Below are 15942 nucleotides of genomic sequence, written 5' to 3' on the forward strand. Positions count from 1 at the left end.
CATCTATCTATCTAAAGTGCAGTACCCATACTGGCAGTACCTACCCAAAGTATTGGACAGGAAAGTACCGAATACGTGCATGCAATTCTCAATTTCTCATTACTAACTTTTCTATGCCACAATTAGCATGTTCCGACCAACTTTTTCAAATATGTGGGGCCTACAATAAAATCTTAAAATTTTTTTTAAAACAAAACCAAAAAGTGAAAGAGTCGAAGGGTTTGACTATAACCAAAAAAAAAACTAAAAAAACATTTTTGTCGGTGCTAATGGTATTTTCCACGGCGCCATTCGGCTAACTCGCTAACTCTTTATAACGTAGAATCGAAGAATAGATAGATGTGGACAAAATTAAAAGATCTGTATTTTATGAGTACGAATTTACTGCCACATGAATTATTTTTTATCGTACTCAATAAGTCCATATGAGAAGTTGGTAGTTACAGGCTTACAGTGCTAATGAAATAAAACTTTTGAGGCATATCTCTGAGTCTCCAAAACCAATCAACATGGAGGGTGCTAACCAATTGCCACTTCTGTTACACAGAGGTGATCATGAAGATATATCAAGGCAGCCACTAAAGCATGGTGGAAGTTCTTTTAATGCATCTCCTATAGGGGATGGAGATATAGAACCTGTTAAAAACGTTAACGATTTCTTCAGAGAATTTGCAGTTGAATCCAAGAAGCTATGGTTTCTTGCTGGCCCAGCTATCTTCACCTCTGTAAGTCGGTACACTCTTGGTGCTGTAACTCAGGCCTTCGCCGGTCAAGTTGGTACCTTAGAACTCGCTGCTGTCTCTATCGAAAATTCAGTCATTGCTGGATTTTCTCTGGGTGTCATGGTACATATTATGTTATCTTTTTTTATTGAAGGCATCGATCCATTATGTAGTATATGGTTATCCTATACTTATTTGAATTTACCATGATATTTTTGTTGTGAGATTGAAATGATTATTTGTAACTGTTTGGAACAGATGGGCATGGGAGTGCACTTGAAACACTGTGTGGTCAAGCATTTGGAGCAGGATAACTTGATTTGTTGGGGATCTATATGCAGAGAACATGGGTTATCCTTGATGTAACTGCCTTACCTTTGGTGTTTCTTTACATCTTCGCAACGCCGATATTGAAGTTGATTGGACAAGAAGAGAATATCGCAGAAACAGCGGGCAAGTTAGCAATATGGATGATTCCACAATTATTTGCATATGCTGTCAACATCCCTCAAGCAAAGTTTTTGCAAGCACAAAGCAAGATGCTAGTCATGTCTCTTATAGCATTTGCTGCACTAGTATTCCGCACTTTCTTTAGTTGGCTATTTATGTTGAAGTTAGGGTGGGGCTTAGCTGGTGCAGCAGTGGTTCTGAACGCGTCGTGGTGGTTCATTGATATAGCTCAGTTCTTGTACATAATTAGTGGGACTTGTGGTTGTGCTTGGACCGGATTTTCAATGAAGGCCTTTGAGAATCTGTGGGGATTCGTTAGGCTTTCAATTGCTTCAGCTGTGATGCTATGGTAATACTCTACATTGCAAATTTAGATTTGTTTTAATTGCTAACTCCGATTGTAAAGTTGCCTAACATGATCCCTCTGTTGGGGAATAACGATTCCAATCGATCCCCACTACACAGATAATTTGTACTTGAACCAACTACAACTCCAGACAAAATCTAAATTTCCACTACAACCAACCTAGCATGCCCAATTCTCTAAACAACTATTAACAACAAATAATAATGCAAAGAAAAATTAAAGCATACCACAACACAAAGATGTAACGTGGTTCGACCAATGATGCCTACTTCCACAAGAGCTAATTATTTTATAACGTGGGAAGGAAGATTACAATTACTACTCTCAAGTCTCTCCACCTTACTAGATCACTCCTCTCTCTTTACAAACTTTTCTCTTTGCAAATGTTTTCTCCCAGTCTTGATTGCTCTCAAAATTGGGTTTCTCTGTAAGATTTAGGTTTTCCAAAACCTTGTTTCAATTTATATAGTAAACCGCAATCTCGCGGTTACTGTAGCAAAAATAGAAACTGCGAAATTAGACATGGGCGTGGGCGCGCTCTTGGCAAGGCCAAATCCGAGCGTGCACGCCCTTAACAACCTGTTCCGTAAGATGCTAGACATGGGCGCGGGCGTTCTTGCCAAGGGCGTGCTCTTGGCAAGACCAAATCTGGCTTGTAGCGCCCTCACCATTCTCGTTTCATTTTTCATTACCACAAAGTCGGCGGCGCTTTGGGCTTAGACTAATCTTAAGCGGCGCAGCGGACCTCTTCATGCAAACATAATTGATTTCTTTCTCATCTTTATGTGAGGGATAACTCCAACAATCTCCCCCTCCCGAACAGTGATGGGGAATACCTCCATGCAATTTCCAAATCAACAGGAGGAGTGTGCTACCATTCCGGCGGTAGCATAACAAACATCAAACTTACCTTTTGGTAAAACTTTGGTCATCATATCCGACCCGTTCTAGCGGTATGGATCTTCTCAATGCACAAATACTTGTCTTCGAGTACTTCTATAATCCAATGATAACACACATGTATGTGCTTGGATATAGAATGAAAACTCGAATTCTTGCTCAAATGGATGGCACTTTGACTATCACGTAGAACTACAAATTGTTTATGCTTTAGCCCTAGTTCATCGAAGAACATCTTCATCCATATCATCTCTTTGCAACACTCTGTGGCTGCAATATACTCGGCTTCTGTAGTGGAGAGGGCAACACACTTTTGCAACTTAGATTGCTAAGAAACTGCTCCCCTTGCAAAAGTAAACAGATAATCGGAGGTGGACTTCATAGAGTCAACATCACCTGCCATGTCTGCATTAGCGTAGCCTTCAAGTAAGGGCTTACTTCCACCAAAACACAAACATGATTTGGAAGTGCCCTTGAGATATCTCAATATCCACTTAACACCTTCCCAATGCTCCTTACCCGGATTTGATAGAAATCGGCTTACAACACCAACGGCGAAAGCAATATCCGGTCTTGTACATACCATTGCATACATTAAGCTGCCCACTGCGGATGCATAAGGAAAATTTTCCATCTGATTCTGTTCAAGCTCACCCTTTAGACACATCTCTTTGGTCATGCAGAACTGGCCACCAAGCGGACAACTAACTGGCTTCGCTTGACCCATGTTTAATCTCTTCAACACCTTCTCAATGTAGCTTTATTGAGAATATCACAACTTTCTACTCTTTCTGTCACGAGTGATCCGCATTCCAAGTATCTGCTTTTCTTGACCCAAATCCTTCATCTCAAAGGACTTACTCAAATCTTTCTTTATCTTGGATATATTGTTGATGTTCAGGGCCAACTATTAACATATCATTTACATACAACAAGAGCACTATGAAATTCCTATCTGGAAATTTTTAAAAAAACACACAATGATCGGAAGCAGACTTCTTGTATCCATGCTTCACCATAAAGGAATCAAACTTTATGTACCACTGTCTCGGTGCTTGCTTTAACCCGTATAAACTCTTTATCAGCATGCATACTAGGTGCTCTTTGCCATTGACCTCAAACCCTTCTGGCTAGTCCAGGTAAACATCTTCTTCAAGGTTTCCATGAAGAAAAGCTGTCTTGACATCTAGTTGCTCAACCTCTAGGTTCATACTTGTAGTCAGACCTAATACCACCCTAATAGAAGTCATCTTAACTATAGGGGAGAAAATTTCATCAAAGTCAATACCTTTCTTTTGACCGAATCCCTTCATAACAAGGCGAGCTTTGTGCCTTGGGTGTGGATTATTCTCCTTATGCTCGACTTTGTAGATCCACTTATTCTTGAGAACTTTTCTTCCTTTCGGTTTCTTAACTAAGTCATAAGTGTGATTCTTATGCAAAGAATTCATCTCATCATGCATGACCTTCAACCACTTTTCTTTGTCTGTACCTTCAAGAGCTTCTTGATAATACATAGATTCTCCACCATCAGATAGTAAAACATACGTATATAGTGGACACCTGGTTGAAGCTTGTCTCTCTCTGTCGGACCTCCTTGCCCTATTTTCTTGTGCCTTAGGAGGATGCACTTATGCTTGCACAGGTGGTAGTTCATGCACTTCATCTGCATCTTCTATATCAATAGGTTTTATCTCATCATGAGTAATAGGATCATCATCATAAGCTTCAAACTCATCGTTCTCTGTATTCTCAATGCCTTCTGCACGTTCCACAGTAGGAACTACTGGTTCTAAATCAACAAGATCATTAGTGAAAGCTTGTAGCTTCTCACCCTTCTCGAAATCTGCTATGATTTGGTCTTTCAAGAACACAACATCTCGATTTCGGATTACCTTTTTGTTAATCGGATCATAGAGTTTGTAGCCAAACTTCTCATCCCCATAACCTAGAAAAATGCATTGCTTAGCTTTGTCATCAAGCTTGGATCTCTCATCCTTGGGAATATGAACAAATGCCCTGCACCCAAATATCTTCAAATATCCATAATCAACATCTCTGCCTGACATACTCTCTCTGGATAATCACTATTTAGAGGCTTTGATGGCGATAAGTTGATCACATGTACGGCTGTGCGCATTACACATATATACCCAGTAACTTCTCGGTAACTTAGAGTGAGACAGCATGCATCTCATCCTCTCTACAATGGTATGATTCATCATCTCAGCTATACCATTTTGTTGCGGTGTCTTGAGAACGGTCTGCTCATGAAGAATCCCATGACTCTTGCAATACTCTTCAAACGATCCTATGGACTCACCCCTATTATCTGAGCAAATACACTTCAAAGGCTTCCCTGTCTCTCTTTCCACCATGCTATGGAAAATCTTGAACATGCTAGGTACTTCATCCTTGGTCTTCAGACTATATGTCCATATCTTTCTTGACGCATCATCAATGAGAGTCAAGAAGTACAAAGCTCCCCCGTGGGACTTTGCTTTCATAGGACCACATAAGTCAGTGTGAACTAGCTCAAGGACATTATCCTTTTTGTGAGACAGGAATCTTTGGAAAGACACCCTGCGTTGCTTTCCTACCAAATAGTGAGTGCATCTATTTAAATGCGTACCTTTGATGTCTGGCAATGCCTTTTGCTTGGCAAGAACTTCCATGCCTTTTTCGCTCATATGACATAGTCTCTTATGCCGTAGTTCGGAGGAAGCTTCTTCTTCTGTCACATTTACTTCTGCTTTACACAGACTAGCCTGTGTCTTGTAAAGAGAGCAAGTTTTCTTCCCTTTGGCTACTACAATGGAACCTTTGCTCAATTTCCATACCCCGTTACCAAATGAGTTTACAAAGCCATCATCATCTAACTTCCCATCAGAAATTAAGCTTAGCCGAATGTCAGAGACATGTCTTACATCCTTGAGTGTCAAGGTGTAGTTGATATTGGTTTCTACATGAACATCACCAATGCCTACAATCTTCGAGACTCCATTGTTACCCATCTTTACCTGACCAAATTTACCACAGCTGTAGGTAGTGAAGAATCCCCTGTGCGGTGTGACATGATAGGATGCTCCTGTATCTATCATCCACTCTGTATCCTGGTATAAGGTACTAAGACAACACACACCACATTTTGACACAATTCCCACTAGACCATCATCGACTAGTGCGGTAGTATCTCTGCATGTGTTTCCGTTCCTCTTTACCATGTCTTCATGTACACAGTTATTCTTCTCATCCCTATTTAGTGTTCTGCACTCATACCTGAAGTGACCCTTGGTGGCACAATAGTAACATTGTCTCTCTGCCTTAGGATTTTTAGCTTCACCCCTAGATTTGCTTCTGTCATCACTTCTAGAATGAGATGGTTTTCTACTCTTACCTGCCCCCCGCTTCTCTGCGATAAGGATCTCTGAGTGAGAGGAGTTGCTCCTTGAACCCCTTCTTGTCTCCTCATTCAACAATGTCTCGGTAGCCATCTCCATGGAAATAACTCCATCCTTAGCGGCTCCATTAAGAGAAACTGCTAACGTCTCCCAATTGTCGGATAGAGAGTTTAATAGGAACAAAGCCTCAACTTCGTCACCCATATCAATCTTCATTAAGTGCAACTGATTGATGGTGTTATGTACTTCATTAAGATGCTCAGACATTGAAGAACCTTTTTTGTACTTCGTGTTGGCAAACTTCTTAATGAGTAACATTTTGTTTCCGGCCGACTTCCTCTCATAGAGGTCTTCGAGTTTCTACCACAACCCAAAAGTAGTAGTCTCTTGGAATACATGGTGGAAGACACTATCGTCAATCCACTGTCTAATATACCTTATTGCTTTTCTGTCAAGCTTGCTCCACTCAGCCGCAACAATCATTTTCGGTTTTTCTCCTCCATTTTTAATGGGTTGTGTCAAGTCCTTGCAATAGAGAAAGTCTTCCATCTTGGCCTTCCAAATAGTGTAGTTCACTCTATTCAAACTAGTCATGCGAGTGTTCATTGAATGGTCCATCTCTACAAGTTATTTAAACTCAAATCTTCTCTCAGGAATTTTGTCAAACACCTTCCGAGCAAAATTTGGATAACACCCTAGGTTAATCCAACCTGGCTGTGATACCACTTGTTGGGGAATAACAATTCCAATCGATCCCCACTACACAGATAACTTGTACTTAAACCAACTACAACTCCAGACAAAATCTAAATTTCCACTATAACCAACCTAGCATGCCCAACTCTCTAAACAACTATTAATAATAAATAGTAGTGCAAAGAAAAATTAAAGCATACCACAACACAAAGATGTAATGTGGTTCGGCCAATGGTGCCTACTTCCACAAGAGCTAATCCTTTTATAACGTGGGAAGAAAGATTACAATCACTTCTCTCAAGTCTCTCCACCTTACTAGATTACTCCTCTCTTTTTACAGGCTTTTCTCTCTGCAAATGTTTTCTCTTAATCTTGATTGCTCTCAAAATTGGGTTTCTCTGTAAGACTTAGGTTTTCCGAAACCTTGTTTCAATTTATATAGTAAACCTCAATCTCGCGGTTACTATAGCAAAATAGAAACTGCAAAATTAGACATGGGCACGGGCGTGATCTTGGGAAGGCCAAATCCGAGCACGCACCCCCTCAACAACCTGTTCCGTGAGATGCTAGACATGGGCGTGGGCACGCTCTTGGCAAAACCAAATCTGAGTCTTGGCGGCCCTCAATGATCGTTTTCGTTTTCCATTACCTATGGCGCTGGTATGCTTTTGGCTTAGACCAATCTAAGCGTGCCGCGCTCAGGCCTCTTCATACAAACAGAACTGATTTCTTTCTCATCCTCATGTGAGGGATAACTCCAACACCCTCTGGGACCATACACGTAGATAGAATGATAGAGTTGTCCTTTTTGGCCTTAAAAATCCTTGATATGAACATTTTCCCCTTCAATGGGTTCATGGAGTCATGGAACATTTTCCCTTTTATGCCTTAAACCCTTTATTTCAGAATAATAGTCTTAATTTATAATAGTAAAATCTGTTACATTCCCAATGTGTATGACCATGGGTGGGAACCGTCGTGATACTGTGATAGGGGTAGCGTTTAGAAAACAATGGATGAAGTGTGCATTAGAACTTTGACTAATTTGGTCCTTGAGCCAAAACTCTAGGTCCGTTAACATATGGAGTTGAGATCAATAGTCCATCCCACATCGATAGATTAAAGCCTAGCTAATTAACATACAAATAAAAGTTCCTGGGGCCTGGGGCTACTCGGTTCAATGCATTTGAACGCTCAAAAACTTAAAATATATATTATCAGAAGATGCTAGGCACAGGGTTTGGGGGAGGCTGTGCTGTCATAAATCACAATCGCCCCTCCATAAGGGTGGTGCCTTTTATTTCTCTTTTATATCACAAATCACAATGTGGCTTTTCTTATTATATGTTTCTTGTCATTCTTGTAGCTTACAAACATGGTATTTTATGGCTTTAATTCTCTTGGCTGGATATCTAAAAACCCCTGAGGTTTTAGTCGATGGTTTGTCCATATGGTGAGTTTGTCACTTTATAATCATATTTACTGAAATGATAAACTAAGTAGGCTTTCCCTTAAATGGACGTCTATTTACGAACATGTTATATAGTGTCTTAATTGAGCAACTTATATAGTGTTTTGCACATCTTATATAGTGTGTTATATATAAGCGTAAATTAAAAAGTTATTAAGTGTAAATTAAAAAGTTGTTCAAGACACTTGTAGAGGTGGTATTTGTTCAACTGAACTTGATTATGTCGAGATACCTACGTATCGAGTTCTTTAGTGAACTCAAATTAAGTCGGACGTAGTTCGAGCTTTTGATTGGTTGATTGGAGGGGAGATGGAGATAGATGATCGAGAAGATAGAGAATTGGCCTCCTTTCAGAATGGAGAAGACGCCTCCTTTTATAGGCGTAGGTCCCCCTTTTGTGCTGTCTTGATGATTGCTTTTACTCCTTCCATTATGAAGTAATTATCTCTCATTAATGATATTATTGACTAACTTGCAGCGGTTACGTTTCCTAGGTCGTTTGGACGACCTGACCTTAGGTCGTATGCATGACCTGCTTGTAGTCTGGACACGTAGTCTGCCACAAGTGTTTGAGAGTGGAGGGTACTGACACAACCCCCTTTCTTTATATAAATGTTTGTAGAATAGTGGTGTAAATAAAGATAATAAAGGAGACCGCGTGTCTTACTTGGTTAAAAATTGAGATTGTTGCGAATTAAATTTTCTGTGTTTGTAGGTTGGATGACGTTTGTTGCTTAGAGCTTTGTTGTGAGTTGATGTGGTAAGTCCTACGTCGTAGTACGCAAATCGTAGCTCGTAGTGCGTAGATCATAAATCGTATGTCGTAGTGCATAGATCGTAGTTTGTAGATTAGATTTGACTGATAATTAGCTTTTGAGTGGTAATTACAGTTGAATTAAGCTTAACCCTGGCGTTAGTGTTAAGTTGATTTGTATGCCTTTTGGGGGCATTTTTGTTGATAATTAGCCTTTTGGGGGCGTCACTATGGCTATTAGTCTTGAATTGACTGTATGTTGCTAGGCCTAGTTTTGGAGCTTTAAGCGACCAAGTCGGAGGTGGTTGTAGCTAGCCCCCAGTTCGTAGTAGAAGCAGCCCTTTGTGGGTGTTAATGTTGTTTAGCCCCAGTGTTGGAGCTTGATTGACATGTTTAGATGGCAATAACTTGTCCTAGTTTGGAGATGGCTAGCTTGATTAGCTTGCAATAAACTGCAAGGGAATGAACTTCCATTTTGCAATTCGAGTGACTCACTTATTTGTAGTATATGCGAACTGTCAAGGAGGGAACTACTTGCTTTGAATTGTTATATCTGATTCGGGAACACTTAGATGCTTCTCGGTTTGGAATTGTTGATTCCTTGATTCTATATTGCTTCCCCTTGATTTGTTATTTCAATTGATGATGGATATGCTGGCAACCTTTTGTGTGTGGTATAACTCCATGGCGAGCGAGCTTTTTAGATTGATTGACATCATCGATGCGAGCTTTATGGTGTGGTCAGTCTAGGATGACCTCGAATATTGATGTTCATTTAAGCTCTAGTGAACTGATGACAATCCGTGTACAAGCTGAACTAACAGTGATTCTGTTCGAGTTGAACTGATAGTTGGAAAATTGGTTACTTCTTCTAGGTTGTAGACCTACTCTGACCTGACTTGAGGATGACTTGATCTGAGGACGACCTGACCTGAGGATGACCTGAACTGAGGATGACCTGATCAGAGGATGAGCTGATATGAGGATGACCTAATCTGAGTGGATGACCTGAGCTGAGGACGACCTGATCGAGGATGAGTTGATCTGAGGATGAGCTGATCTAAGGACAACCTAACTTGAGGATGAGCTGATATGAGGATGACCTCCTCTGACTTGATTTGAGGACGACCTGATCAGAGGATAAGCTAATATGAGGATGACCTGATCTGAGGACGACCTGACTTGAAGATGAGCTGATCTGAGGATGACCTAACCTTAGGACTACCTGACTTGAGGATGAGCTGATATGAGGATGACCTGGTCTAACTTGACTTGAGGATGACTTGATCTAAGGACGACCTGATTAGAGGATGAGCTGATCTGAGGACGACCTGACTTGATGATGCGCTGATCTGATCGATGACCTGGCTGAGTGATGCAGGAGGATCTGAGTCAGATGATGCTGAGTTGTCAGATTGCACATTGATGGTACTAAAGTATCATGAGTTGGTGGATCAACACAAATATGACAAGTAATCGTGATCTTTAGCTAATTGGAGTAAGTTTGGATGCGTTTTGGTATTTTGGCCATAACTTTGGCTATAGTTGTCAAAATCACGCATGTGACCCCAATTAGAAAAGATTTTGGCGGCGCGCACGCTATCACCACCCAGCTTCGCTCCATGGTGGCCATTTTCGAGGTCAAAATCCATTGTTTTCTCTTGCAAATTCACATTTTTCTATTTTTGTCCAACCTTAGCTGATGATGCGCTGATCTGATGGACGACCTAGCTGAGGACGACCTGGCTGATGACGACATGACTGATAATGACCTGCTGATGGAAGGCTGATGGACGACCTGGTGGAGGTCTTTGCATGAGATCTGGCTGAGGTTTTGATATAGCTCTGTGATGAGTTGTGCTGATGTGCACTTCTCCTAATTGATATAGGTTCATAGATTAGCATGCTCTGAAATTTATGTTTGAGATTGGTTGAACCAACACCTTAGTTGACCTGGTAAGGAGCGACCTGTAAGCTAGATTCCTGGATTTGTATTGTCACCGATTCGTCGTAAAGGAACGTGTGACATGGTGGTAGTTGCAACCCTCGGGTAGGTACTGGATCGACTGCAAGTGATCTGTAAGTAAGAAGTATATCTTGCAACATAGAAGTGTGCATAGATTATCTGAACTGATCCAAAGATTAAAGATTAATATACATGAAGGATAGTTGAATGTAGACTTATCTCTTAGAACGCTGACTTTTCGTTTGCCGCCATTGATAATCCACACCAGCGTCATGGAAACTTCAATGATGTGTTTGCCGTAAAAGAATCTTGGAGAGTTTTCATTTGATCAGCTAAAGCTTTGAGTTCTCCTTCCATGGTGGTTTTTCCAAGTTTTGTGGGCTTGAGAAAATGGTTTGAATGTTTTTTCTCAAGAAGACGTCCCGGCAGACGGCGCCAATATAGAGGTGGTATTTGTTCGATTGAACTCGGTTATGTCGAGCTGCCTATGTATCGAGTTCTTTAGTGAACTCAAATCAAGTCGGACATAGTTCAAGCTTTTGATTAGTTGAATGGAGGGGAGATGGAGATAGATGATCGAGAAGATGGAGAATTGGTCTCCCTTCATAATGGAGAAGACGCCTCCTTTTATAGGTGTAGATCCCCCTTTTGCGCTGTCTTGATGATTGATTTTGCTTTTTCCGTTATGAAGTAATGATCTCTCATATATTAATGATGTTGTTGACTAGCTTGCAGCGGTTACATTTCCTAGGTCGTTTGGACGACCTAACCTTAGGTCGTGTGCACGACCTGCTTGTAGTTTGGACACGTGGTCTGTCCGCAAGTGTTTGAGAGTGGAGGGTACTGACAACACTATATAAGTTGTTTCAAGACACTATATATGTATCCCATGCCTATTTTAGACAGCATATGTATCCAGGTTACCTCGATGCACAATGCATTCTGAAATGCATTTTCTTAACCAAAAAACAGTAAATGCGTGTTTTTCGTTCTTTTAACTAGAATATATATGCAATATGCATCGGTTGCATACAGGGTCTTCTTTCATATCTAGAGCTTCTCAAATTAGTTGCTCTAGCTTCTGCTGCTACTCGTCGATTTAGTGACTAAACGTTTGGCCTTTTGGTACTGTCCTCTTTCATACCTTTACTTTTTTGGCCAAGCACTCAACTTCATGTATGTGAACAATGGCAAAGTAATATTTGCTTATTTAGTTATGTTCAATTTTTTATTTTGCAGCACGAACATATTAGGTTGGACAATTATGGTGTCTATGGGATTGAATGCATCCACGAGGTTTGTCGCAAAGATAGCCTAATTACTAATTATGTATATATATGTTTTTCATTCGTACACCATAAGTACATGTGTTCTGGATGTTTCCAGTGTAAGGGTGTCTAATGAACTTGGAGCTAATCATCCAAGAACTGCAAAATTCTCTATTGTGGTTGTTGTTATAACATCATTCACACTTGGCGTCATCCTTTCTCTAATTCTCATCATTGCAAGAAAACAATACCCGTATGCCTTTACAAGCAACGCAGATGTAAGGAACCTTGTATATCAACTTACACCATTACTTGCAACCTCTATTCTTCTCAACATGGTACAAATTGTTCTTTCTGGTATTTTTCTTCTACTCTGTTATCTTAGGTTGTGTATGCTAATTGATAAAACATAAAATTAAATAGTTTACCTACGAAATGAACGATGAACTCAAAACGTAAGTAAACTAAAACTATCTTATGTGCCTATGATTATCAAAGATTCTACTCTCAATCCTATGAGATATAGTGGAGTAGGAAGTTTGTTCCACTCCTAGTCCATCCGCATGTTAATGTTCTCTACGTATAAGTACTTTTGACACTAAAGTCTAATGAGAGATTTACGAAGTGTCAACTAGACTACGATACAACTACCCACAAGATGCAACTAGTCGATTATCAAAATAACTATGGTTATGCTACGTTGATTCGATGATAAAGAGTTAGGGGATTGATTCCACCTTAACTCAACTTAATCCTATTAATCCATTTAATCGTCGAAATCCGACTTGATCGCTTCGAGAACAATTGGTTCTTCCTAATCCCTAATTACACATGGCATTTCTACCAATTCATAACTAGCATGTGAACGATTAAACCCATTCTCATGGTGAACTAATCGTTTCTAGAGTGGAAAGGAAATTACGACGACTCTACGATAATCAGAATCAAGCTTTCATCAAGGCTTCTCAACCCCCTCTAATGGAGGTTTAGCCGAGAATCATTACGCAATCATTTCCGATTAAATATAAACTAAACATAATATAAAGAATTGAATTTACTAATCTAAATTAAACAAATGAAATCAGATCTAACACAAATGTAAATGACAAGAATCGAAATTAACAAACTAGCTATTTTATTAATCAAACTAATTAAGAGTAATGATTCTAAGAGTTTAATCTAAAACAAGAATTGGATTTGAAACTAATCTTAATTAAAACAATTAAATCTAGATCTAGAAGCTATTCTAATGGCTACTTTCTATTTTAAGCTACTTTCTATCTACCATTCTCTACCATTAACAAAGAGTTAAGCTTTGGTTTTTATACTTTCAGATCCAAAAATCGTGCATGGGCTTGGAGCCATGTTTTGGGCCAGAGAATCAGGCCCAAAATCTAATTCTTTCAGTCCAAAAAGGCTCTTCAGCTGCAGTTGGCATCAACAGACTTTTCGTCCACTTTTGCTCCTCTGATTGGATCAAGGCTTAAACCATTGGAAATCTCTTTCCGAGCCGGTCGTTTTGACATAAGATAGGCCCCATTCCGAGGTTTGAGTCCAAAGATATCTGACCTTCGGAAGTTCTCACGACTTGTGTCTTTCATTTACGCCCGGCGTCGACTTTTCAGCTTTTGACCGGGCTTTAGAAAGGTTTTGTCTTCTTGAAACTTGGCCTTTAATCACGGAACTCCTTAGTAACCGACCTTTGCTCCTTTATCTCGCTAAAGTGGCACATTTACGCACATAATGGACTTTGAAGCCGAAATGCATAAAAATACGTGTCGGTGTTAACTCTTAATTATTATTCACATAATTGGTCTAATAGTATGATCATTACGGGGTTAAAACTACAGTTTTGGGCTCTTATCAAACCACCCCCAGACAGCATTTTGCTTGTCCTCAAGCAAAGATGAGAAATTAGAATAAGTGACAAAAATGGAGTTCTATCTACTCTCATTTCGCTGAGTGCGATTGCATTGACCATATGCAACAAGGCCTTAAACCACTAGGAATTCCCTAGTGGACGAGTTATAGCCTCATGAGAGTTTTCCAGTGAAGGTACTCACAAACTTCATCTATACTACAACGACTAAGAAATAAAACTATTGTTTCCTTATTCATGCCCTAAATTAACTATACCTCTCACTAGCAATGCATATAGAGTAATCAAGTTGAAACCTAAACTAATATATACATAATAATCAATCATCTACAATAAACATATATACAATGAGTAATACTATGAAATGCCTAGCAGGTCCATTTCTGAAACTCGGAATAGCGTCCTAAAGTAGGTTCTCACAATAATAGTCAAGATACAACACGATTTTTCCACTCAAGTTCATTTACTCCGATTAATGCGGTGGGCACACTTTACCTTACAATCTCAATGACAACAAGGAAGCCGGAGTCGATCAAACACATCTGCCACTTACTATCACACTAACCTATTCCTAATTGAGCTAGAGGTCTTTATTAGGTGTTGCGGGGATTAGGAGATGGTTTAAGAAGAAAAGAAATGGATATTCAAAAAGGACAAGTCTGAGATAATAGAGTTTTCATATTATGTAACTTAGAGAAAACCTTGTTATTTTCTTTTGCTTCTATACTTTGTTTCCATCCTTAGCCATATTTTTCTTTTTCTTTGGCTTTTGACTCCCTTTTATTCTATTTTTGGAGTTTTTTATTTATTTCTATTTTTTTCTCTTTTTTTTTTCTTTCTTTTCCTTGGATGGAAACTTCTTTTCTTTTCTGAAGCAACTAACTAATTTTTGTTTACACAGGTTTTTCTCTTCTTCTTTCTTCACTCATTCTATTCTCAAACTTATTCTAGATTGGGTAAGTTGAATTTTTTATTTTGTTTTGTTTTTGTAACAGGGTAAAGGAATTGTGGTTTATGAAAGGCTAAAGAAAGGCTCAGAGGGGCGACTAGCGGAAAATAATTCATAGGTTTGAATTTCTGGCTATATCGATCCAAAGAGGGCCTAAATTCTCGCTTAGGATATGGTTTAGTGATCAAGCAAGTGGACATGTGATTTCTCTATCCGGATTTACTTCTCCCTTGTGTCATTTCTCAAATGTTTCACTCATGTAAGGCTTTAGGCTATATTCTCACAGGATTTGTAGAATAAGTACTCTAGCCTAGATTTCAGAAACTTACTGCTAACAATCATAGATACTCATGTAATATATTTATAGATAGATGCAAAGATTATTACCTACATATTAACCTAAGTTTCTAAAAATTATTCTAATGCAAAAACTACGTGAGACTTCTAGATTATTAAGAGCATAGAGAATAAAAACAATACCAATATTCCTAAGTGTATAGCATAACTTATTTATTTATATTTTTGAATTTTTGAAATTTTAACTATAAAACAAATGCATATTATACATATCTATATCCTAACAGATGCCTTAATTACACGTGTTTCTATGCCCCCCCCCCCCAAACAAGAAGCATGCTTTGTCCTCAAAGTATTGTAAATAAAGAGGGTAGGAAAAATACCATTGAAACGTGTGAAATTCAAGAACATCTGCAAAACAAAGTTAGAACGTACTAATATAGGAAATAAAACTCGACCACAACTCTCTATCTGAGTTCTACCCATTATGGGGTTAACAAGAATGAAATTACTTGGGACATAAGTAGACACTAACTAGAATGAAAACTTACCTTATCTCTGGCATTACTCATCGTCTTCCTCATCCTCTTCTTCCATAAAGAAGTGAGGTTCCTTTGCGTCTTGCCATGCCATGATAATTTGCCAGGCTTCCCACCATTTATCATCTATTATTGCTAACCTATTAAGAGCCACTTGGTCTGACGGGGTGTAGGGTGCAACCTGATGAGGTTGTATCCTCCACCCTTGCCAAGTCATTACCGCGGAAGGATCGAATAATACTATTGGTGGGTCGCATCGATTAATCGACCGTAATCCAATCCG

General features: G+C 39.3%; 1 protein-coding gene across 3 annotated transcripts; it reads left to right on the forward strand.

Annotated features, from left to right (window-relative positions):
- The first annotated feature begins 373 nt into the window (after window positions 1-373).
- Window positions 374-15392, forward strand: LOC147492986 (protein DETOXIFICATION 29-like). 3 transcript variants are annotated; one of them, XM_086568625.1, is made up of 5 exons: window positions 374-845; window positions 981-1521; window positions 7903-7989; window positions 11967-12023; window positions 14870-15392. In XM_086568625.1, the coding sequence occupies exons 2-5, from the start codon at window positions 1058-1060 to the stop codon at window positions 14898-14900; spliced, it is 639 nt and encodes a 212-aa protein (XP_086424751.1). In that variant the 5' UTR covers window positions 374-845; window positions 981-1057; the 3' UTR covers window positions 14901-15392. The 3 variants fall into 3 exon arrangements, 2 of the variants coding, with proteins under 2 accessions (XP_086424751.1, XP_086424752.1); XM_086568626.1 differs by lacking the exon at window positions 7903-7989 and having other exon boundaries at window positions 375-845; window positions 14870-15389; XR_015199641.1 differs by lacking the exons at window positions 7903-7989; window positions 11967-12023 and having other exon boundaries at window positions 379-845; window positions 14870-15379.
- The last annotated feature ends 550 nt before the right edge of the window (window positions 15393-15942 follow it).

The sequence above is a fragment of the Coptis chinensis genome, chromosome 6 (assembly GCF_015680905.1).
Source record: "Coptis chinensis isolate HL-2020 chromosome 6, ASM1568090v1, whole genome shotgun sequence".
In the NCBI taxonomy this organism is placed as follows: Eukaryota; Viridiplantae; Streptophyta; class Magnoliopsida; order Ranunculales; family Ranunculaceae; genus Coptis; species Coptis chinensis.